This window comes from Vipera berus (genome assembly GCF_964194415.1).
Source record: "Vipera berus genome assembly, chromosome: W".
Classification (NCBI taxonomy): domain Eukaryota; kingdom Metazoa; phylum Chordata; class Lepidosauria; order Squamata; family Viperidae; genus Vipera; species Vipera berus.
The window spans coordinates 54,862,603-54,887,430 of record NC_138210.1 but is presented as its reverse complement, the minus strand read 5'-3'; the positions used below and the strand labels follow the sequence as shown (position 1 = coordinate 54,887,430).

The 24,828-nt window shown below is 45.9% G+C and overlaps 1 protein-coding gene across 4 annotated transcripts in view; it reads right to left on the bottom strand.

The window, feature by feature from the left end:
• Nucleotides 1–24,828, bottom strand: part of LOC308676222 (protein phosphatase 1 regulatory subunit 12C-like) — a 57,925-nt gene that overhangs the window by 30,451 nt on the left and 2,646 nt on the right. For 3 of the 4 annotated variants that reach the window (XM_081342018.1, XM_081342019.1, XM_081342020.1), the window contains exons 2-6: nt 9,861–9,991; nt 8,934–9,052; nt 7,749–7,908; nt 5,810–5,954; nt 3,102–3,176 (exon numbers count right to left, since the gene is read on the bottom strand). In XM_081342018.1, the coding sequence (XP_081198144.1) occupies nt 3,102–3,176; nt 5,810–5,954; nt 7,749–7,908; nt 8,934–9,052; nt 9,861–9,991 (630 nt within the window). Of the gene's footprint in view, nt 1–3,101; nt 3,177–5,809; nt 5,955–7,748; nt 7,909–8,933; nt 9,053–9,860; nt 9,992–13,541; nt 13,647–24,828 lie in introns of those variants that run through there. The other variant, XM_081342021.1, reaches the window with a different exon arrangement.

Here is a 24,828-nt window from a genome sequence, read left to right as displayed (position 1 = left end):
GCTGTATATAAGTCTAACTGCTATTGCTAATACTATTTTTCATAAGATGGCGGCCACTGGAGGAATATCAATCTGGGCCATCCCCAGAGGCTTTGACTTGCAGTACCTCTGTGCTATAAGTTAACTGTAGAAGGCCCCAAGTCAGTCCTTAATCTTCAGCCCATGACTCCTACGGGCGGGGAAGGAGCAAAAGAAAACAGGGGAAACTCACCCCCCCATTCCACTGGTTTCTCATCACATTCTCCCCTCCCTTTCCCCCCCTCCCCGCCCCCCCCAGTCAGATGCATTTTTTTTGCAGCTAAAAAAAAGGGCTGCAAATGCTTTGGCTTTTATAGTTCAGAAGGTGGGCCAGGCCCTTGAACTCTGGGTCCCTTTCAGATGCAGCTTCACCCCCTCCACACACCTCTTCCCCTCCTGTCTTTGATTGGGCCAGGCTGCTCCTTCAACTGGTTCTCACAGGGAAAACTTCCAAGTCGAATTAGGAAAAGGAAGAAGGCAAAGAAAGTGCCTTTCGGCTTTGCAAAAGGACTTGCGAGGGCTGATCTGGTTCCAATCCACAGCTGGGAAGGGCAGAAAGCTGACAGGCAAGAGGGAGGCCCATCCTGCTTGCATTCCCTGGGGAACCAGCCCTTTTCTCTCTCTTTCTCTCTCTCTCTCTCTCTTCCCTCCTCCTCCCCCCCACCCCCCCTGTCCCCACCCCACCCTACCAGTGAAGCTTTTTGCCTGAAACAGATGAAGAGGGAGGCTGACTGGCTTCCCCAGATCAGCCGCCTCTTAAGAGGCCCACCCTGCAGTTTCAGAAACGCAACCCTCAGGCTGGCAAAACTCAAGTTGACAGGCATGCTGGCCTCCCTCTGTGACCTTCTGCCCTGAGGGTCATCCGTATTTCTTTAGCCTTCCAGCTCGCCCCACTTCTTGAGGGCCAGGCAAAAAGGCAATGGAAGAAAGACGAGTTCGGGTGGGGCGTCTCCTTATGTGTCAGTTAAATAACAAATGCATCCCAATGCTTAAAAAAAAAACATTCACCCACATCAACCAAATGTCCAAAACTGTTACATAAAGCAAATGCAGGTTTTCTGGTTGCCTGATCTGTGCAATAGATAGACACACACACACACAAACACACAAACACACACAGAACAAATTAGCATTTCTTAGTAATGGATTATGGTATATTTAGGACAAAGTACACATTGGCATAGGCAAGCTTACGCAGCTGGCCTTTAAAAAAATAAGATTAAAGTCTCAGCAATATATAATGATTGTCAAATTTAACTAAAGCATGATTTAAAAAAAAAACCAAGCTGTGGTAGTTAAGGCAACTCTGATATATCAATGCGCAGGCAAATGCACAAATTTTACATTAGAGCTTAAAACCCATCAGGCAAGGCACCAACTGAAAATGTTTTACAATCACAGGACACCACAAAAAAGAACTTATTCTATTCAGACAATTTTGGTATAAAATCAATCTGTTAGCCACATCTGACCTGATCTTCTCCATCCCCTCAAGGGTTTATCATCTTATATATATGTTCAGGGCCAAAGGCCTTTGAAGGGAGCTTACATAAAAAACATAAAAATCACATCTTTAAGGAATCTCTATAATTAGATCATTATTGGGATAAATTGTATCAGCAAGCATGTAACTGTAAGAAATCTGAAATGAACGACTGCAAAGAAAGGCAGCTAAAACAATGTGGAATAAATAAGTCCTTTAAAACTGAATTCTGCCATCGAGGGGCTGAAAAAAGTTAGTTCTGATTCAAAATGCATTTATTGGTTTTGCAACTATTATAAGCCCTGCATCCTTAAGGGCTCCTGATAGTTAACAATGAGCATAAAAGATCCAAAAGAAACACAATGCACACAAATACAACAATAGAAGCTGGAGCAATTAAATAAATAAATGAATAAACCACCACAGATCAAGCATGGCTGGATGGAGAATTCTGGGAATTGAAGTCCACCCATCTTAAAAGTTGCCAAGTTTAGGAAACGTTGGACTAAGCCATTCCACCAATTCTCCAAGTGCGGTCTAAAAAAGCTGTTTTAACACATTTTTGGAATATTATTAGGATGGGAGCTAATCTAACTTCTGGAGGGGAATGACATCACTGGGGAAAAAAACAAAAACCCAGCTGTCTCCTCATATTACAATTACGTAATTACTAGCAGATTCTCTAGAAATACACATACCAAATGGGATCATTTCTGGTTGGAAAAGACAGTCCCATCAGCCAAGTTGTCAAGCTGTTAGAAGCCAACGCAGCAACAAGGTTACATGACTATGGCACTTCTTACCTGCCGGCAAAGGGCAGTTTCCAAGTGGTCTTCAAAGGCAAATCTTGTGCAAATCACAGTGTAGTAGACTGGATGTGTAAAAAGAGTGCAATTTATCTTTACCAGCTCCTCCCAGTACAGGTAGGGATGTAACCGGCACAAGCTGGGCAAAACTCCCTGGTTATGTCCTTCCTCTGTCAATGGATCAATAGCAGTGGGGACATAAGAGACCCCCATCCCCCCCCAAAGTTATGGGGCTTCATGAATCTAGAATTAACCAGTGGAATTGAAAAACAGCCTCTCTGATCCACACTGATAAGAGAAGTCTCCCAGCGGTTTCACCTATTTCATCAATTTCGTTTCTTAACACGCGGCTAAATTTTGTTACACCGTATGTAAAACCAAGACATGCTCTGTGACTGCCTCAACGGCCTAATTTTAATCTCACATTGTTGATATATTATTTGAAATGGAAACTCTTTAATTGTTTTCTTCGCTCAGAGACTTCCGGTCAGTGATCGTAAGAAAAGAGAAGCTTGGGGGGGGGGGAGAAGAGCTGGGATCATCCCACGGGGAGAATCTTCTCAACTCGGCCCCCAAACCACCCTTTTTGCAAGATCTCCTGCAGAGGTCTTCTCTCCTAAAAAAAGTCTTCCAAACCCTGAAGAATCCCACACAGAAAGGGGCCTAAGCACCAGATCTTCAGATGTTAGAAACTTTCTGTACAAATGCAAAAGTCTATCACAATGCTCTTCTGTATCCACAACAAAAAATGGAATTGGCAAAAAAAAAAAAGCTTCCAACAACCCATCACTCACATCATTTTGTTTATGCTGCAGCTCTTCCAGCAGTGACAAAGTACCTTCATCTGCGAGATCGAAGGGACGCTGGCCCTGTGGGAGAAAAGAAAGAAAATCGGGGTGGGTGGGGGAAAGAAGAGGCGTCACAGCAGAATTGCCTCAAAACTCTACCAGCCAGCAAAAAGAAGATAAAAAATAAAATGGGCATTGTTCTCCTTCTCCTTTGAATTGTTAACAGAAATATAGCCTGACTAAACCAAGTACAGGAAAAAAGATCAAGTGACATGAGGAAAGCTATACCAAAGACTGGTCTAATTTTCAGAGTGCTCCTATCTGCTAGCTTACAGCCATTGTAGTTGTCAGTAAAGAAACAAGTCAGTTTAGTTTAGGACAGGGGTAGGCAACCTTGGCTCTTTTATGACTTGCGGACTTCAACTCCCAGAATTCCTGAGCCAGCCGTGCTGAGGGGAAAGGGAGAAGTTTCCAAGCTGAGCCATGCTGGCTCAGGAATTCTGGGAGTTGAAGTCCACGAGTCATAAAAGAGCCAAGGTTGTCTACCCCTGGTTTAGGGGGACTTGGTGTGTGTGTGTGTGTGTGTTTGTAGAGAGTGAAGTTTGGGATGTTGGGTGGGAATTTCTAAAGGATGAAATGCATGCCTTTACAGCCCTTGTTTTGATCCTTCAGCTTTTCTGTAAATGGAAAAAACTCCCCACAGGGATGTTCTTGCCTTTGAGAAAAAAAATGGAGTCCAGAGTTCAGCCTGAAACTTAAGAGGTTTAAAAAGAGAGAGAGAGAAAGAGAAAGCATGAGCAAGAGAGAGAAGGTAAATGTGTGGCCTCTCTAGGACATTCTCCTTTGCCAGACTCCATTACTACTCTACTTCAATCCGGTGCAGTTGGTCTTTAATGAATTTCTGCCAGAGAGGTGAGCATATATGCTCAATTTCAGATTTTTCCATCCCACATCTCCCTGATCCTTTCGATATTTTCTGCTCTGTGCAACTTTCAGTTGATCAATCAGGCAGAAATGAGGTCATCCTTTTCCTTTAGAAAAAGCCAAAAGAAGGCGGGCCAGGGAGGGGCCGTGGATGCAAAGCACGTTTTCTGTCCAGAGGCCCTGCAACTGGCAATGATTGATTCCCCTCCACTGGTCCCATTGGAAGGACTTTTTTTTTAAACAAAACAAAACAGGGAAGAGAAGTGGGATAGCGACTATGTTCCACCCCCAACCCCCACCATGCTGCCAGGAGTGTGGGAGTTTTGCGGAGGTTTTGTGTGAGCACACTTCATGCTTACTGATGCAACTGGCCTGCCGGAAGCCTAAAGAACCATCCCAAAGAGACAGGAGTGCCCTATGGTCATAATTAACAGAATGTCAGAGTTGGAAGGGACTTCGGAGGTCTTCTAGTCCAACCCACTGCTCAAGCAGGAAACCCTGTACCATCTCAGACAAGAGCCTTGGTGGAGCAGCGGGCTAATGCCTCCTTAAGTAACACCAGCTGCAAGCAATTAGTGCAGGTTCGAGTCCCACCAGGCTCAAGGTTGACTCAGCCTTCCATCCTTCCGAGGTAGGTAAAATGAGGACCCAGATTGTTGGGGGCAATTAAGCTGACTTTGTAATAATGCCACTTGGGGGGGGGGGGGCGAAAGCCCTAATAAGCAGGCATATACATAGAATGAAGGCTACTGCTAAGCTTGTAAGCCGCCCTGAGTCTTCGGAGAAGGGCGGGATATAAATGGAATTAAAATAAAAATAAAATAAATAAATGGTTGTCCAATCTCTTCTTAAAATCCTCCAGTATTGGAGCACCCACCACTTCTGTAGGCGTCGTTCCACTGGATACATATCTCGGATATATAATCAACAAGTAGCAAGAAACAGTTGGAAGGGATATGCCTCTTCTGCAATGAACACCCGACGTACTGTACCTACCAGAACGATTAAAACAGTTGCTTCCGCTGTACTCCAGTTCATATGGATGTAATAATTAACTGACTGATCTTTTTTTTTAATGAGCTGGTCATGTTTCTGTGTTATTTCTTTCTTTAGCAAATTTAAATGGCTCCCCAACTCACAGATGATGGCTCCAGGTGGCTTCCAATTATTAAAAATCTACAACATTGCCTCCCTCCCTCTTTTTTGTTTGCTTCCTTAAGGTATTTAGTAAGCCTTGTTAAATATAGCATGATGTTAAAACAAATGGAGCGGCCATCTAATTTTCTCCTCCCCTAGTAATGTTTTCCCTACCTGACAACAGATAAATTTTGAGAAGGGGAGCTTGCCTTATACTAAAGCACAGATCTATCTAACCCAGGGGCCTTCAAACTTGGCCCTTTGATGACTTGCGGACTTCAACTCCCAGAATTCCTCAGTCAAGCACGCTGGCTGAGGAATTCTGGGCGTTGAAGTCCACCAGTCATCAAAGGGCCAAGTTTGAAGAGCCCTGATCTAACCCCACATGGCTCTTTATTCCAGCTGGCAGTATCTTTTGCTGGCTGATCTCAGATAGAAAAAGTTTGATGGCCACCTGGAGTCAATCAAATCTAATACCCTGCTCCATGCAGAAATCCAAGTTAAAACATTCCAGACAGAGACTTCACCTGAACAAGCATCTGCCGTGAATGTGAGCTCCCCATTCGTCGTCTCTTGTGGTTAGGAGTTTCTCTCCAATGGGAGATGCAATTTTTCCATACCCCGCTATCTGCCCCTCAGCCAGCTTCTCTTACCACATTGTTGAGAGCCTCCATGTCGCAGAAGTGCTCAGCCAAAAGCCGGCAGGCCTCCTCCACTCCCCAGTGAGCGGCTGCATGTAGGGGTGCCCAGCCATCTTTGTCCTGCACATTGGTGTCATAGCCAGCTTGCAAGAGCAGCCTGCAACAGAGCAAAGCAAGGCAGGGTTAAAGGTTCTGGGGCTCCCTTGTTCCTGGAAGAACAGAACTGGGTTGTGGCAGAACACACGGGGCACATCAGAGGCAAACTGGACAGAGAGGATTCTACAAATAAAAGGACCAAAGGAAACCAGAATTCAGGTTTCCAAGTTACCCACAACTGTCAGGGGCAGATCCCAATGGAAAAACATCCACATTTTTGAGCTGAGGTAGGATTTTCTTTTGAACAAGAAGTGTGGTTAGTGAAGGAAAAGCCAGGTAGGGGTGGGAGTTAAGACCCCAGGTGGTTCGCTAACAAAAAAAAGAGTAAAGTGAGGAGTGGGATTTATTGGAACTCCTTTCCCCACCTTTCTTTTTCCTTTTCAAAAGAGAAACCCCAGGTTCCAATACTTCCATGTCGGAAGCACCAAAGTGCTTCCATAGTGAAAGGATTTGCCGCTGACATCAGCGTTGCCTGGGAAACAGACTGTTGGGGGCTCTTTCACATCCCCATGAAGTTGCCCACTGAAGTGGCACCCACTGATCTACTTGCAGTTGCCCACTTTTGAACTGCTGGGTCAGCAGTAACTACAGCAGAGTTCCCCAACCTTTCCGGCTTGGTGGACCGGAAGGAAAGGGAGCAGCAGGAAATTACACGCATGTGCAGCCTGAACGTGCATTCGCAAATGGGCACATGCATGATGGTGGCGCTAGAGTGCACGCACATGTGCATGTGGAAATGGGGCTGCTAGTGCCCGCGGAGCGGTGCTACCGTGAGTGGGGTGGGGCTCACCAGCTATTCCTGGGGCCCGACGCCCAACAGGCTGCATCCCTGTGCTGGGCCGCGGACCATAGGTTGGAGACCCCTGAGCTAGAGCATGTGACGGGAGCTCACCCTGTCCCATACCAGCAACAGGTCTCGAACGCAAGGCTGCCGACAGTCAGCCCAGCGTTCTAATCTCATGAGCCACTCCTCAGAATCCCAGGTTAAAGAAAAAGAGCTGAGATCCAAGATCTCTTGACCCAAAGGTGCCTTTTTTCAGGGGGCAACTGGACTTCCTTGTTTTTCTTTGAAGACATTTTGCTTCTCATCCAAGAAGCTTCTTCAGCTCTGAGAGGATGGTGGGGAATGGAAGGATTTATATTCCTTGCAGACAGCTGGTCATTTGCATTTCTTTTTTAGAGAGCTGTTGAGGCCATTTGGAGATTTACCTGTGTCCTCAGGGTCACCTGAGTAGTGCAACTGGGTGTGGCGCTTTCTTGGCTCAGCACGCCCAGCTGTCTGCAAGGACTATAAATCCTTCCATTCCCCACCATCCAGTCAGAGCCGAAGAAGCTTCTTGGATGAGAAGCGAAACGTCTTCAAAGAAAAACAAGAAAGTCCAGTTGCCTGCTGGGGGGGGGGGGGAAAAAAAGCACCTTTGGAACAACCAGCATCTGGATGACTGAGAACCTCCATAGACAAGATCTGGTGATTTCCCTTTTTTTGCTTGAAGAAGGTGAGAGATGGCTAGGTGGGGACTGACCTCTGCTTGGCTTTCCTTTTTCCATAAGCCCTGCCTGGGCTTGGCTGAGTGGATGGGGTCAGAAAACCAGTCCTCCCCAAAATTCTGCTTGGGGGTGGGGGGAAGAGAGGGCTAGGAGATCCAATGACTTGTGCTTTTGTCCCTCCAAACACAACTGGGAAAAGGCAGAAGAGGCTGCCGTTTTCTCCTCCAAAAAGCAATTAACAATCCATACCGGTTAAGGGTGAGGTGACCCAGAGGCAAGAGTTGCTCAGGAAACGGGAGACTCTCACCTCATGACCTCGACGTAGCCTTTAGCAGCAGCCACATGGAGGGCGGTGGCCCCAGTTTTGGGGTGAGGCTCATCAGATATTTTGCCAGCATTCAGCCAATGGCGAGCATCGCGAAGCATCAGCTCTTCTTCCTCCCGCTTGGCTACTTCTACATCTACCCCTGAAAGCAAAGGAAATGGTGACGTGAAGCGGCCGAAAAATTCTGAATGGATGTGCCCACACTATAGTGTAGAAAACTCACACGTAATACTTTAAAAAAAAATATGAAATCATAGCAATCGGATCTTTGGAACTTTTCTTTCCATCTCAGGAAGAAAAGAAAAAAAAAAAGCTGGAATCGCATCATAGGGGCCAGCACGTATTTTGTGATCCGCACTTTTTATTACACATGCGTGCAACGCAACTCTTCATATTCTCTGGATTCAAATGCAAAATGGATGTCGCAGTCCACACATAAAGAATTCATGCTAATAATTTGGGGAAGTTATAACCAGCAGCAACAGCAATGCAGCTCTGAAGAGGGAAAACATTTACCAGACGTAAGTTTAGCCTATTTCTGTTCTCTCTATATATGTACTTTTATATACAGGAATGTGTATATAAAAGAATCCAACAGATCAATTTTTACAGCTAGGTAGTCTAAACAAAGCCACTATGGGTAGCCCTCGATTTACAACGGTTCATTTAGCGACTGTTCCAAGTTACAATGGTCCTGAAAAAAGTGATTTATGACTGTTTTTCACACTTACTACCGTTGCAGCATCCCCATGATCATGTGGTCAAAATTCAGAAACTTGGCAACTGCCTCATATTTATGAGGGTTGCAGTGTCCTGGGGTCATGGGATCCACTTGGCGATCTCCTGACAAGCAAACTCAATGGGGAAGCCAGATTCACTTAACAACTGTGTTAACTAACTTAACACCTGCAGTGATTCGCTTAAGGATGCTGGCCAGAAAAATTGTAAAATGGGGCAAAACTCAATTAACAAATGTCTCACTTAGTAACAGAAAATTTGGGCTCCATAGTGGTCATAAGTTGAGGACTACCTGTAGTGTGTCCTTTTTTTTAACGGTGAAAACTTCAAACAGTTGCCCTCTTTCCATAGCCAATTAGCTGGAGAACCCGCTAATGGGTCATTAGAGGAAGCAGAGCTGCATCTATTGTGGCTCCATGTGTCTCTTACCTCGTTTCTCAATTTCTGCTCGCAGCAAGGCCTCCACGTTGTCAGCCTCAGCAATGTCCAGTGGCACGTCCCCATCACTATTCACCGCAGCAATGTTGGCACCGTGGTCCAAGAGGTATCTGGGCCAGACAGTTAAGCCCAGTCAGATCCATGGGCCACCCAGCCCCATATCAGGCCTACAATCTCTACAACTCAGCAGAAAAGGGCCATCTGGTTGTCATAACCAGCTTCCTGCAAAGCTTAATTCGGATAACCTAGTCTGCTGGGGTGTCAAATACAAAGTTCAAAGACTGTAAACTTTAAGACCTATACGCTGACTCGTCTCCTTAGGCAAAACTCCCCCTCTCATTCCACTGAAGATGAATGTCAAGAGGACACAGTCAAATTTTGCAAGTTTCCTTGCAACCTCCGACACTAAATGCAGCCAAGACTCTTCCTCTTTTAAAAAAATATTGCCTAAGGTTACAGTCCTCTAAACACATCCAGCATCTTTCACTGAGCGTGAAATGTACCAGCTATGATCAGCAGACAGAGCATCTCTTGAAGTTTCTACAGCTGGAGAATCCAATGTAATAGTAGAGTAAATGCCTGAACTAGCTCAGTGACCAAGTGGAGGGTGTGAAAGGACACACTGCACTCACCTGCATCAAGAAGGAACTGTAAGGCCGGCTGAGAATTCTGATGTTCTAGGACAGAGGTCCCCAACCCCCGGTCCGTGGACTGGTACCAGGCCGCTGCATGACAGCAACCAGGCCGCACAAACAAGCAAAGCCCCATCTGTGGGATGCAGGCAGCACACAAAACCACACACACTCTGGTCCGTGGAAAAACCTTTCTCCACAGAACCGGTCCCTGGTGCCCAAAAGGTTGGGGACCTAGGAGCTTTAGGCAAAAAAATGCACAAATCCTCACCCAGCCCAAACTCACTGTGCAATTTCAATGTAGCCACAGGAGGCAGTGACGTGCAGCGGAGTCCAGCCTTCATTGTCTGCCTGGTTTATATCAGCTCCATTTTCCACCAGAAATTCAACCACTTCCATGTTTTCATCAATGCAGGCCTGGAAGAACCAGAAGCTTCATTATCAAACAAATCCAACCCAAACTTTCTCTCATTTGTAATACAAAAGTCTTCACCTGCCTTAGGAGAAAAGCCAATTCCAAGTTCCCCTCATCAAATTCATCACCCTCCATTCCTTCCCCAGTGCCACAAACACGTACCCCATAGTAGCACGTCAGTGATTGGGCCATGCAGGGTGGACGATGGTTAAAATGGCAACCCTTGAACGGGGAAACAGAACACTGTAAACAGGTAGTAGACTTTACACTAGACTATAGAGAATAGGACTGAAAAACCAAAGTCCCTGGGAATTTTTTAATCTTTCGTCTTGCTTTCAGTGCACCTGGTGACCGAAAATGTTATCCCAACTGGGCAGGGGTCAAGTGCATTTGACAGGAAAATAAACAAGGTTTTCAAGTAATAAGAAGATTGTGGCAGAGGCACAATTACACAGTAGGCCACAGAATAAAATCTCTGGCACAGAACATTTGGATGAAAAAGTGCAACAGGCTTCTAAGATGGGAACGAAATACCGTATATACTTGAGTATAAGCCAACTCGAGTATAAGCCGAGACCCCTAATTTTACCCCCCAAAACTGGAAAAAGTTATTGACTCGAGTATAAGCCGAGGCTGGGAAACGCAGCAGCTGGAGGCTGGATCCCCCGAAAGACGTCTCTGCTGAGATGAGAGAACGGGGTGGCAAGCCGCCGAGAGAATGGGGCGGTGGAGTGCTCCGCCGAGAGAATGGGGCGGCTTGCTGTTCTCTCGGTGCAGCACGGCAGAGGCTGGATCTCGCGAAAGAAGTCTCTGCCGAGAGAATGGGCGGCAAGCCTCCACCACCCCATTCTCTCAGCGGAGCGCTCCAACGCCTCATTCTCTCGCTCAGCGGAGACTTCTTTCGGGGGATGCAGCCTCTGTCACCCCCTTCTCTCAGCTGGGCAGCTGAGAGAAAGGGGCGGCAGAGGCTGGATCCCCCGAAAGAAGTCTTCGCCGAGAAAATGGGCGCTGAGACGAGAGAATGAGACGTTGGAGCGCTCCACCGCCCCATTCTCTCGTTTCAGCAGAGACTTCTTTCGGGGGATGCAGCCTCTGTCACCCCCTTCTCTCAGCTGGGCAGCTGAGAGAAGGGGGCGGCAGAGGCTGGATCCCCCGAAAGAAGTCTTCGCCGAGAAAATGGGCGCTGAAACGAGAGAATGGGGCAGTGGAGCGCTCCGACGTCTCATTCTCTCGTCTCAGCGCCCATTTTCTCGGCGAAGACGTCTTTCGGGGGATCCAGCCTCTGCCGCCCCCTTCTCTCAGCTGCCCAGGCAGCTGAGAGAAGGGGCGGCAGAGGCTGCATCCCCCGAAAGAAGTCTCCGCTGAGCGAGAGAATGAGGCATTGGAGCGCTCCGCGAAGTATGGGGCGGTGGAAGCTTGCCGCCCATTTTCTCGGCGAAGACTTCTTTCGGGGGATCCAGAAAGGGGCGGCAGAGACTGGATCCCCCGAAAGAAGTCTTCGCCGAGAAAATGGGCGGCAAGCTTCCACCGTCCCATACTTCGCGGAGCGCTCCACCGCCTCATTCTCTCGTCTCAGCGGAGACTTCTTTCGGGGGATCCAGCCTCTGTCACCCCCTTCTCTCAGCTGGGCAGCTGAGAGAAAGGGGCGGCAGAGGCTGGATCCCCCGAAAGAAGTCTTCGCCGAGAAAATGGGTGGCAAGCCTCCACCACCCCATTCTCTCAGCGGAGCGCTCCAACGCCTCATTCTCTCGCTCAGCGGAGACTTCTTTCGGGGGATGCAGCCTCTGTCACCCCCTTCTCTCAGCTGGGCAGCTGAGAGAAAGGGGCGGCAGAGGCTGGATCCCCCGAAAGAAGTCTTCACCGAGAAAATGGGCGCTGAGACGAGAGAATGAGACGTTGGAGCGCTCCAACGCCTCATTCTCTCGTCTCAGCGCCCATTTTCTCGGCGAAGACTTCTTTCGGGGGATGCAGCCTCTGTCACCCCCTTCTCTCAGCTGGGCAGCTGAGAGAAGGGGGCGGCAGAGGCTGGATCCCCCGAAAGAAGTCTTCGCCGAGAAAATGGGCGCTGAGACGAGAGAATGAGGCGTTGGAGCGCTCCACCGCCCCATTCTCTCGTTTCAGCGGAGACTTCTTTCGGGGGATGCAGCCTCTGCCGCCCCCTTCTCTCAGCTGCCTGGGCAGCTGAGAGAAGGGGGCGGCAGAGGCTGGATCCCCCGAAAGAAGTCTTCGCCGAGAAAATGGGCGCTGAGACGAGAGAATGAGACGTTGGAGCGCTCCACCGCCCCATTCTCTCGTTTCAGCGGAGACTTCTTTTGGGGGATCCAGCCTCTGCCGCCCCCTTCTCTCAGCTGCCCAGCTGAGAGAAGGGGGTGACAGAGGCTGCATCCCCCGAAAGAAGTCTCCGCTGAAACGAGAGAATGGGGCGGTGGAGCGCTCCAACGTCTCATTCTCTCGTCTCAGCGGAGACTTCTTTCGGGGGATCCAGCCTCTGTCACCCCCTTCTCTCAGCTGGGCAGCTGAGAGAAAGGGGCGGCAGAGGCTGGATCCCCCGAAAGAAGTCTTCGCCGAGAAAATGGGTGGCAAGCTTCCACCGCCCCATTCTCTCAGCGGAGGCTTGCAGAGGTGGCGGCGGAGCTGCGCACGCAGCTCTCCAAACCGCCGCCGCCCGTTTGGAGAGCTGCTGCCTTCGTCCATGTTTGATGAAAGCAGCAGCTCTCCAAACTGGGGGGTGGAAGTTCTTTTTTTTTTGTTCACTGGAGTATAAGCCGAAGTGGATTTTTCAGCCCAAAAAGTGGGCTGAAAAATTCGGCTTATACTTAAGTATATACGGTATGTGGGCTATTGGGAAGGAGCCTTGAGAAGGTAATCTAAGCGAGCGATGGAAACTCTTGTGGTTCTCCAGAGATTTTTCTGAACAACCCCTAATAAAACCAGCCAGAATGCCCAAAGGAGAGAGATGCTAGGACTGTTTTTGAGAACAAAAGAACTACCAGTTTTCCATCCCTGCCCTAAACTCAACTAATAGACCCGAAACCAAAACTGGAACCAATAAAGGTAGTCCTTGATTTATGACCACAGTCGGGATCAGAATAAGGGTTGTTGAGCAGTCACGTCACTGTTTTACCCAGTGACTGAAGGCTTGGCACTCCCAGTTGTGGTCATTAAGTGATCTCATGATTCATTAAATGGATGGAATTCCAAGAAAGGAGAATTTTGGGGGGGCGGTAGGGGACGTTCTGGGAAGCTCTGTTCGGGATGCACACGAGTGTCTTTTGGCTCAGGAGCTAAAAATCCTCCCTGCCAAAATCCAGGATTTTCATCTCTTTTCGTCACTTGACGGGAAAGTAGCCTTTCGTTAACTCAACTATCATTAAGCAAACAATCGTTAAGTCTAGGGCTACCTGTATGTCCAGGTGAGGAGATCTGGAGGCTAAAGGGGACCTTTAGATAAATTAAAATACAACATCCATTATTCCTAGGGAAAACCTGTAAGGCATCTGAAAAATATCAGATTGGGAACATCTATACTACTGAAGCACAGCTTGTACTTACAGGGGAAGGGAAGTTACTACTCCAACTATTAAAGGTCAAGGTAAAGGTTCCCCCGCACATGCGTGCTAGTCGTTTCCAACTCTAGGGGCCGGTGTTCATCTCCGTTTCAAAGCCGAAGAGCCAGCGCTTGTCCGAGGACGTCTCTGTGGTCATGTGGTCAAATTTTGCCTTGTAAACCGCCCTGAGTCCTTCGGGAGTAGGACGGTATATAAACCAAATAAATAAATAAATAAATGACTAGACGCCAAAGGCGCACGGAACGCTGTTACCTTCCCACCGGAGTGGTCCCTATTTTTCTACTTGCATTTTTACATGCTTTCAAACTGCTAGGTTGGCAGAAGCTGGGATGAGTAACAGGCGCTCACTCTGCTACGTGGCACTCGGGATTTGACCCACCAAACTGCCGACCTTCTGATCGACTCCAACTATTGCCATCATACAATTATAAGATTTTCTTTAAAAAAATAATCATGTGCACATGCAACTGGAGGGTTTATCTCAGGTCTGATGTCTACCCAAAACTTGACATGGCCATCTGGAGATGCTTTTCCTTTCCAAAGGCATCCTCTTGATCTAACTTCTAGTCACAAGGAGCTAGAATAGCTAGAACAGAATTCTTCAACCTACCAAACTTCTCAATCCACCTGTGTAGTGCTGGCAAAGAAAACTTAACACTTTATTTCTAGCGGTAAGATATGAGTGGATAGGCAACAGATATGATCACTTAGTTTCCAAGGAAAGCTATATCATGCAGTGTTATGTTGTGCCCAAAACACAATGAAGCAAAACTATTATTTACTTATTTATATAACTTGTAGGTCATCATCTGCCAATGATTCCAGCAGCTTACAATTAAAAGGTTAAAACAAAAAAAGACAAAAAGGAGATAATGAGCAACCTAAAGTCAACATATAACCATCTAGCAGCGGCTTAACCTTCACCCTTCCCCAAAGCCTGGAAAAGTCAGGTCTTTGATGGCTTCTTAAATATCATCAGAAAGGAAACTTTTGATTTTTTTTTAATCCCATTTATATCCCGCCCTTCTCCGAAGACTCAGGGCGGCTTACAATCTAAAGCACAAATCAATGTGCTTAGCAATAGCCTTCATCCTATGTATATGCCTGCTTATTAGGGCTTTCGGGGGGCCCCAAGCGGCATTATTACAAAGTCAGCTTATTGCCCCCAACAATCTGGGTCCTCCTTGATTTTTTTTTCTTGAAACCAGGACAAAAAGTCATGGTTTCAAGGTTGCTTTGAAGTCCAGCCCACTGATTTGGATTTAATAGCAAACCATGTTTGATCCGATTTGATTATGTGTCATCAAGTAGGAGCCCCATGGATAGATCACATTGATTGATCTTACCGGGTTGGGGCATCATGTGTAGGAAGCTGCACTCTGAGATAACAATGGCTTGGATGAAAAGGCAAACTCTGGTTTATGGCAAAGAGGAAGTATTTCAGTCTGTAAAAGTGAGGGGGAGAAAGCAGGGAAAACACATGAAGAGCTTTTATTATTTAGTGTCAAACCTTGGCAACTTTTAAGACTTGTGGACTTCAACTCCCAGAATTCTGAGAAGGGAATTCCATAAGTCTGTTGCCTAGGGAACAACGCTAGCTGGGGAATTCTGGGAGCTGAAGTCCACAAGTTTTAAAAGTTGCCAAGGCTGGACATCTCTGATTTAGATGGAAAGCCATAGTTTGATATTATGTGCAAAGGAATTGCCGGTGATACTTTTTTTTTTAGTGCTAAATCTCAAAAACGGCTCCTTTTGCATCTCACACCAGATACGCTGCAAGTTGGTATATATGTCAAAAAATAATCACCTGCCAAAACTAGGAGGTGGGGGTGGGAGAGGGTTGAAGAGAAAGAGAAGGAAGAAAATTGGACCAGTAAATCTTTGATGTCTTTTATAACGCCTGGAAAATGCAGCCGTGCTACTTTTCTTCTTTCAGGCACAAAAGACGTCAGAACTGAAGGCAGCTGCTTTTGCTCATTGCTTTCATCTGCCTTTAATAACAGGTTTTGGATTTACAGTCAACCCATGCAAAATAAAACTGACTGAGGCAATAACACCAGATGGGTGTATGATATCAAAGAGCCACGGAAGAGGAGACGTTCTTCAAAAAAAAAAGAGAGAGAGAGAGAGAGAGAGGGGAGAGAGAGAGAGAGAGGGGAGAGAGAGAGAGAGAGAGAGAGAGAGAGAGAGAGAGAGAGAGAAACTTAAGGATGCCGAGGCAGGGGGAATGGATATAGAGGACCCTCTAAGAAGGCAGTCAAGGAGAGAGGGTCTCAGGGCTCCTATGAGCCTCAACAGATTGCTTCGCACCCGTGAAAGCATCGTTGTCCACTGTGCCTTTTTTGGTGTTCTCCGATTTCCAGCAACTTCCCGAGGACATGAACACGTTTGCTGAATGCGTCAATCCAGGCCACCATCCCGGCAAGGAATAAGCGGAGTAGCCATCGCACGAACAGTCGTGCATTTTTGCCTGCTTCCAAAGCATTGCGCCTCTCACACCTATTCCTACAGGTAGTCCTCGACTTACAAGAGTTTGTTTAGTGACCATTCAAGGTTACCACGGCATTGAAAAAAAAGTGACTTATGACCATTTTTTTCAGACTCATGATCGCTGCAGCATCCCCATGACCCTGGGGTCAAGGTTCACAGACACTCGGCAACCGAGTCATATTTGTGACGGCTGCAGGGTCACGTGATGATCACTTTCGCCACCTTCTGACAAGAAAAGTCGATGGAGAAACCAGATTCACTCGACAACCCTGTGGCTAAGTCAGGGGTAGGCAACCTCGGCTCTTTTATGACTCATGGACTTCAACTCCCAGAATTCAGTTCTGACGTCCTTTGTGAATTCTGGGAGTTGAAGTCCGTGAGTCATAAAACAGGGCTTTTCAACCAGTGGTACGGGTACCACCTGTGGTACATTGGCCCCTGGCAGGTGGTACGCGACCATCCTAGAAAAGTGGTAGCGGGGGAGGGGAATGAGCTGAACCGGTGGCAGCACCGCAGAAGCCTGAGCGAGAGACGGCTGGAGCTGCAAGGCTGTCAGGGCTCAGTGGAAGCGCCAGGATCAGCACCAGGCTCCAGCTGGAACTCGGCGCTTATCCTGGTGCTTCTGCTGAGCCCAGAAGAAGCGCCGATCAGCTGGAATGTTGCAGCATGTGATTTACATTCAGATGCTTGGCAAATGATTCACATTTATGAGGGTCACAGTGTCCCAGGGTCATGTGAAGTGACCAAACCTTGTTCCAACCGCCCAGCAGGGGGGGAATAAAAACCAAACACCCTCCCCACCCCACCCCCACTGCCAATCCTCAACAGAAATGCTCACAACAATGAAAACCTCGGACAGGAGAAAGAGCGCAGCCGGGCAGGCAGGCAGGTGTCTTGCTCGGCTGTGGCTTGGGGGGGGGTCACTTTTTTCAGTGCCATTGTAACTTGGAACAGTCACTAAGCAAACTGTTGTAAGTTGAGGACTACCTGCACTTCATCACTTTTTTCCTTTTTTGGGGGGGGTGGTCAGGTTTTTGACACCTTGCCAGGCGACTGGTGGTACTTGGATGTTGTACAATGGGTGAAAAGGTTGAAAAGCCCTGTCATAAAAGAGCCGAGGTTGCCTACTTCTGGGCTAAGTTAATAACTGCAGTGATTCCCTCAACAATTGTGACAAGAAAGATCCTAAAATGAGGCAAAAATTCACTTAACAGTTGTCTCACGTAGCAACATAAATTTTGGGCTCCATTGTGGTTGTAAGTCAAGGACTACCTGTATTTCTCTAGGGCCAGTTTCAACCAGGCCACAGATAGAAGTTCCAAGTTTTGAAACCGAGAGTTTATACCAGGGGTGCCAAACTGCTGGCCCGCAGGTCGGATGCGTCACAAGGTAACAGCGCCCACCCCATTGCTGGCAATAGGGAAAAAGTTGCAATGTGTCGCACGACGTCACGAAGTTTGACATGTCTGGTTTGTACAAACACAAGTCTAGGTAGCGCTCCCAGATCTAGGCTGCAAAAATCCAGATGGCCCTTAGATGAGAGCAAATGATTACAGATTTCTGTTCATCTCTGCAGCCATTTAATAGTCTTCCAGATTTTTTGATACCTCCCAGCCAAGCTATATGGTAGAGAAAGAAAAATATTAAGCAATTTCAAAAATAATTACATCGTATCATAAGCATACTGTACCTATGCATAAGCATACTGTACCTATGCATTCCCCACTGAGGTGACCTAATCGGTACATAATGCTATCCCAGAACGGCTGGGTTTACACACCATGGCCAAAACAAGCCACATTATATCATGGCTGTCAGTTCACAGAAAATAATCCTGGCCAGGGGGGTCACTAATCCTATTCATTTCAGTTTTTTTCCTCAAAATATAACTAGCTCAGCTGGCTGGACCTGCTGCTTAAATGTTCTGGGCTTTCAGTCACCATTTATTTCACTGGAAAAGGTAGAGATACAGGTTGGATAAAAGGGTTGTTACTGAATGCTTATGGAGTTGGATCTAGGACAGCAGTTAGTTAAGGAATTAGTTAAGTATTCAGATGACACAGCAATCCTCCAGAATCCCAGTTTACACAAACTAAGAAACAAATAAGTCCAGAATACTTCCACTGGCTCCTACCTTCAACAGGTGTGTCTAACCCACAAATGACCCCATTTATAATTTATTAGTGTCATCCAAATTGGTGAAAGGAGCCAAATCCCCTTGCCTTGAACTGCAAAAGAACAAAACATAGGGTGTGGTTTGTCAGCCACAAGTGCAAGGCGCCAGCAAAAGTGATTGGAGAATGCTGGCAAACTCAGGCTCATTGTATCATAGGAAATAAAGTTTTTTTTAAAAAAAAGCAGAGCAGTATTAACATTCCTGACAGATTGCAGCAATATCTGCAGCTTGATGCTGATAAACACAGATTACAGAACACACATTTATTTTGTGCACTGCATATGGCTTAAAGTAGACTCTAAAATACAATACCAGGTTGTCAAGTAACACAATTCAGCTATCAGTTTCACACTTTCAAAAAAACATGAACAACCAATGACAAATTTAATTTAAACCAGACATTTAAATCAGATTTCCTGTTGGTTGATTTAAAACATGAATTAAAGTGTGATTTAAATCAATCCACCCTGCTAGGCACATTCCATTTTAAATAAAATGCCGCCCTGAGTCTTCGGAGAAGGGCGGGATATAAATGGGATTTAAAAAAAAAATTCTATGCTAAGAAAACAAGAGTGCTGTAATATAAGCAACTTGGATTGTGGAAAGTCAGTGCAACAATTTGTGCACTGCCATTGTGCAGATTTTGAACACGTTTGTATTGTATCATACATTTGTTTTGTCACAAATGGGAAGGCAGAGGTTTGTAGACTATTCCTTCATAAATTCAACTCTATATTCCTAGGTTTACGTATGAGCAATTTACAACACAGAGACACCTGGTGTACCTTGATAAGATCTTGACTTCTCCTAATTTTTGATACAAGTGGTCCTTGCCTTAGTTACACGGGTCCTAGACTTATGATGGTCCCCATGCTTACAACCATTACAGTATCCACACGGTCCCACAATTAAAATTCAGGTGATTGGCAACCAACATCTATTTATTCCAGTTATGACTTTCTCAGGGGCTTCCAACAAGCAAAGTCAATGTGGGGGGGAGGCCAGATTTGCTTAACTGTGTGATTCTCTTAACAACCATGGCAAAAAGGTAATAAATCAGGCACGACTCATTAAAAAACTTCACTGCTTGGCAACCGTAGTTCAGGTCTCAGTTGCTGTTTTTTGGTTAAGGACTACCTGTATCACACTGCTTGCCTTTCACAAATTACTAGACTAGTTAGTTATGTTGGGTAACAGGACAGGTGGACTGCCTGGAAAAGGAAGTCGCCCAAGACAGCTTAGCTGGAGCTAAATGCCAGATGCCACTTCTTCCAAGATTTCCTGAAGGTAAGAAAACCATGGGCTGTTTTTCGAGAACGTGGATTCAGATTATTTCTACCCAGACATAAGACTCCATTACCACAAAAAGAACTTATCTTCTGCGGTTACTCTCATCTGAGTCAAAAAGATCAGTTTTAGAAATCAGGATATGACTTTTTAAAAGAGTCCTACTGGATGAGGTGGCACAGGAGGGTAAGGAGGGGAGATGCTGACTGTTTCACAAGCCAAGTGAGGACCAACAGTAGTAGTAGCCTCTGCTCAGAAGGCCAAGATTTAATTCCCACCATACGAGAACAATTTACTTTGGTTGTAAAAACATTCCTCAGAAACATTCTTGAACTGAACCTGCCATAAAGCCACCCCAGGTCTCCTTCTTAGGCCCTGCTTCCATCTAACCAGCCCAGGAAGCGCATGTCCATTTGAACAGTTGAGACTATGAGTAATGGCAACAACACTCTTGAAGAGATGAGGATCCCAGGCTTGGTTATGGCCATGTGCCAAGACTTTCTCTCATGAACCACCCACCTGCAAAATGCCCCAGCCTCAGGGAAATCATGTATTTTTAGAAGAACGTTCTTGTTTACTTGCCTGTTCCAAAGACTGCAGCATCTAAATATATATAGTTCCCCCTCATAAATGGAAATGTTTGCAACCTGACAAATGTTGTAACATCTGAATTCTGATTAAACCAGAATCCTTTCAAATCTCCCATCACATTGCAAAACTCTACTGAATACTAAAGCATCTCAGCACTGAGAGGATAACACTCATGTCAGTATTTATTCAAAAATACAAGGACTCGCAAAAATACAAGGACCAAAGGGGGAGGGGGGTGGAATCACAAGCTTTGTTTAAATTGTAACCACACTGACTATGTATTCAATAAATACTGTATGGCAGGCAGGTCAAACTCGCGGCGTCACGTGACGTCGCACGACGTATCGGAACTTTTCCCCATTGCCGAAAATGGGATGGGCGCGGTTTCTCCGTGACGCTCCGGCCCGCGGGCCGGGAGTTTGACACCCCTACCGTATGAGTTCACAGGTTCTCAGATTTTTAATCTTTTAAAATTCTCAGTTGAAGCTAGACCTACTCCTTCTCCAAAACAGAAGGGACACACTGCCTTTAAAAAAAAAGCCAAATATCCAACCATCGGTCTCAAACCTGCCCACTATTCTGAGTATTTATGGCTACACTTTGGAAACTGGTTCTATGCATAATTCCCAGGCTTTTTTTCCCCCCAGAATCAAGGGAAACTGAAGAAACGGGCCTCATTCTGCAACGTATTTCCAGATGTTCACAGGCCATGTGCTCCTACAACCTTTCTAAATTTTGCTTTGCCGAAAGTCAGAGGGCAAACCTGACACAAAGAATAAGCATTCAGGGCTTCTGGCAATTCGTGGCAAGGAGAAAGCCCCTGGGCTCTGAGAGTAACTATAGATCCCAAGCCAGTCATGGGAACAGTTGGAAAACTGGTTGCAGCTCCACGAAGAAGCACTAAATGACTACCTTAACAGGGCCAAATGGCCCCCTGCCCAGGGCTGTATGGTAGGTTCACCTTTTGTGTTCACTGCTTAGAACAGGGCTCGGCTCTTTTATGACTTGTGGACTTCAACTCCCAGAATTCCTGAGCCAACATGGCTCAGCTTGGAAACCTGTGTCTTTCCCCTCAGCATGGCTGACTCAGGAATTCTGGGAGTTGAAGTCCATGAGTCATAAAAGAGCCAAAATTGCCTATCCCTGGCTTAGAAGATGAGCATTGCTTGCCTTTTTAATAACAGGAGAACTGGTAAAGCTATGCAGAGCAGCTTCTTTTGAAAAATTGAGATTTTTCCAGGCTCCATACACACACACACACACACACACACACACACACACACACACACACCATTGCCTTTTGGATGTGGCCTTCAAGCTTCCCCACAGGGTTGTCCTGAATTGTAATTTTTAATTTGGCCCTAGGGGAAAGTTAAAAATCATTAGCTTTCTCCTGGTTTCTTTCACTTTGTCACCTCTTCTACCATCTTTGTGTTGTGTGATATTATCTGACAATAATATCAATTGTGGCCCTCCGCTCAATTTTTTTAAAAAAGGGAGGCACATCCCGGCAGAGTAAAACAGGCATCCATTTATCTATTAATGCTCTTGTTTAAGCTAGCCCTATGCATAAAACAGAGGTAGAAGTGATTTCAAAGGTCATTAAATCTACCTATCCCCATCCCATATACAGCAACTACCATACTTTTGACCGGTGATCGTCCAAGTAAAAAAAAAAAGGATTGAGGCATTCTTCCTAGCATTTATCTTCCTTTTCTATATTTTAAATCTCTTAATCAGTTCCAGCCTTCTGCAGCTGACTTCCCCAATGTGACACTTTCCAGCTATGATGCAACTTTGCAAAGTTCCCAGTCCCCATGCATCGGGAGGCCACCAGTTTTGCGGTTAGCTGAACTAGAGGAGAGGCCTTCAGTTTATCTCAAGATGGCAATTCTATCACCTCCAAACAGTCTCTTGCTTATGCTGAATAATCCAGGGAATGCCGCTAAGGCTGGGGTTCCCGAAAGCAGGCACACCAGAGGCAACATTCAAATTTTCCAGAACACTGAAGAAAACATAAACATTTGATGCAATGTACAAAAAACATCAGCATTCCCCAATTTCTTCTGTATCTTTAATCCTTCCCTTCGTTATCGAAAGAAAAAGTGGCCTACAGTTAGTCCTCAACTTACAACAGTTCATTTAGTAAGCGTTCAAAGTTACAACAGCACTGAAAAAAGTGACTTATGACCAGTTTTCATACTTATGAGCTTTGTGGCATCCCCACGATCACGTGATCAAAATTCAGATGCTTGGCAACTGAGTCGTATTTATGACAGTTGAAGTGTACTGGGGTCATGGGATCAATCGCCTTTTGCAACCTCCTGACAAAGTCAATGAGGAAACCAACCCAATTCACTTAATAACTCTGTTATTAACTTAACAACTGCAGCGATTCACTTAACAACTGTGGCAAGAAAGGTCATAAAATGGAGCAAAACTCACTTAACAAATCTCTCACCCAGCCACAGAAATTCTGGACTCAATTGTGGTCGTAAGTCAAGGCCTACCTGTACTTGGTTCTTATCTCATTTTCTTTTTACAATAGTCTGAAGACAGAAAGAAAAAGACCAGGTCAATGTCACCCAATGAGCTTGATGGCTGGGTGAAGATCTGAAGTCTCCAAAGATAATGCGCAGCACCAATCAATCTGCCAGCTTGGGCAAGCCTTTCTTAACCGTTCTACCTTTAAATGGCAGACTGCAACTTTTTTTTATTATTTTATTTTCTTCTTAAAATGATCAGATGTAATGTAAGAGGGTTAGGAAAAGGCACACATCACAAGATTAGGCATCAGGTCCCACAAAAAGAACAATTTTAGCCTTGAGAGGACTGAGGGGGGGGTGGATATCGTAGCACTCCTCAAGTACCTGAAAGCATGCTTCACAAAACCCTTTTCTCATCCCAAAGTGCAGGATGTGGAATAACGGGGTTCAAGTCTCAGCTTGATAGCCTCTAGATCACAATATCATGTCATGGCCCAACCAAGCGCTTCCTCACGACTCCCACCCCTGCCAATTACTGGCCTTAAAGTCTGGAACAGTAAAACCTGACAGGGGAAGAAAGAAGAAACCAGTCCTCCCCAACTACCTAGCCAGTTTGACAAATTGGTATCTGGAGATGGCGGGAGGATGGGGAACAGGGCGAGAAGCCAACTTGCTTCAAGAAAATGAAGTAATGGAAAATTTCACAGGAGTGAAATTAAAGGGGGGGGGGAGGAATGGGTTAGGGGGGGAAAAAACATACAGAAGAGACAGCTGCCCCAGTGCCTTCTAATGAGAAACCCAGGGAAAAGAGATTTATTTTAGGCATAACAACTTTTCCTTGCCTGTGATGGGAACTTGGTGGAGGAATCCAAAACAAACTGCAATCCGATGAGCCAGTTGCTTCCTTCCCAGTGCTTTTTTTTTTGTAAAAGAAAAAGGTGCCGGAACTCACACATGTCATATAACCCACCTTGCCCTCCCTACAAGGTTCCATCCCAAAAAAAAGGTGCCGGAACTCTGTTCTGAGGGTTCTATGAGAAAAAAAGCCCTGCTCCTTCCTAAATGTATACCCAATAGAGACAATTATGTTTCTGGATCGCTTTGATAAGATACTCAGTTCTAACCAGGCTAGTCCTAGTATTGATTGCTGAACCCGCCCTGGCCGGGTGCAACGGGAGAATATTCAGACCTGCGATCCATTTCAGTGCAGTGCAGGTCACAGATATAAAGATTGATGGTTAAATTTGGTGGTTACCAGCCTCGGTTGTCAAGAAGCAAGATAACTGTACCTCCTGCCACTGGAAATAAAACCAGATATCCAACCAGTCAGAATGTATGATCGAGCGTTCTTCAGTCCATCAGCAAGGTGAAGACTTAGGGCGGCATTAAACACACTTGCGATCGCAAGCATTGTTGGCCAGAGCGGGATTGTGTTGCTCTCCCCTCACTCAGAAAGATTATATTTTACCATTGGGTTTGAAACAGCAATTGTAACTTGACCATTCAAGAAACAAGAAGGAGGACCAACAGAAGAGAATATTTGTAGCTCAGAGTTGAACTGTAACCTCATCAGTGCTAGACCTGACATCAACTAGCATCGGTGATGTTACCTAATTTGATAATGAAACATCTGCAACCACCAACCTCAGAGAGCACCAAGAAAGAGGACCTTGAGGAAAAGGGGGGATTGTAGGAGTTTGAAGCATGGTCTGCAAACCATGTTCACAAAAAGAATGACTAGCCACTTTTGAACAGAACAACAGTTAATATTCTAAAGCAGACATGCCAAACTTGCGACATCACGTGATGTCACGCAACGTATCGGGATGGTTTTGCCATTGCCGGCAATGGGGTGGGCGCGGCTTCCAGATGATGCGTCCGGCCCGGGGCTGGCAGTTTGATACCCCTCTTCTAAAGAAACCTAGCTTGCCATGAATAAAGTCAGCAGAGAACAGCTGGATTCATTTATCATAGTAAAACGTTTTCTTTGAGTTAGTACATTGTGTGAAAACAACCACACCAGTAGCAATGAAGTATATATTTTATCGGTTGTAGCTTTTTCAACATGCCATGATTAAGGAACCACTGGCATGAAAATTCAGCATTCATTCATCCTTTAGTCCTCTTACTAGTGGTGAAACTCAACTAAAAGGAAAGACTTGCCATAATGTCCAAACTTGGAATATACCAGTGTTTAATTCTGTATAAGCCAGAGTTAAGTTCAGACATTACAATAAGCT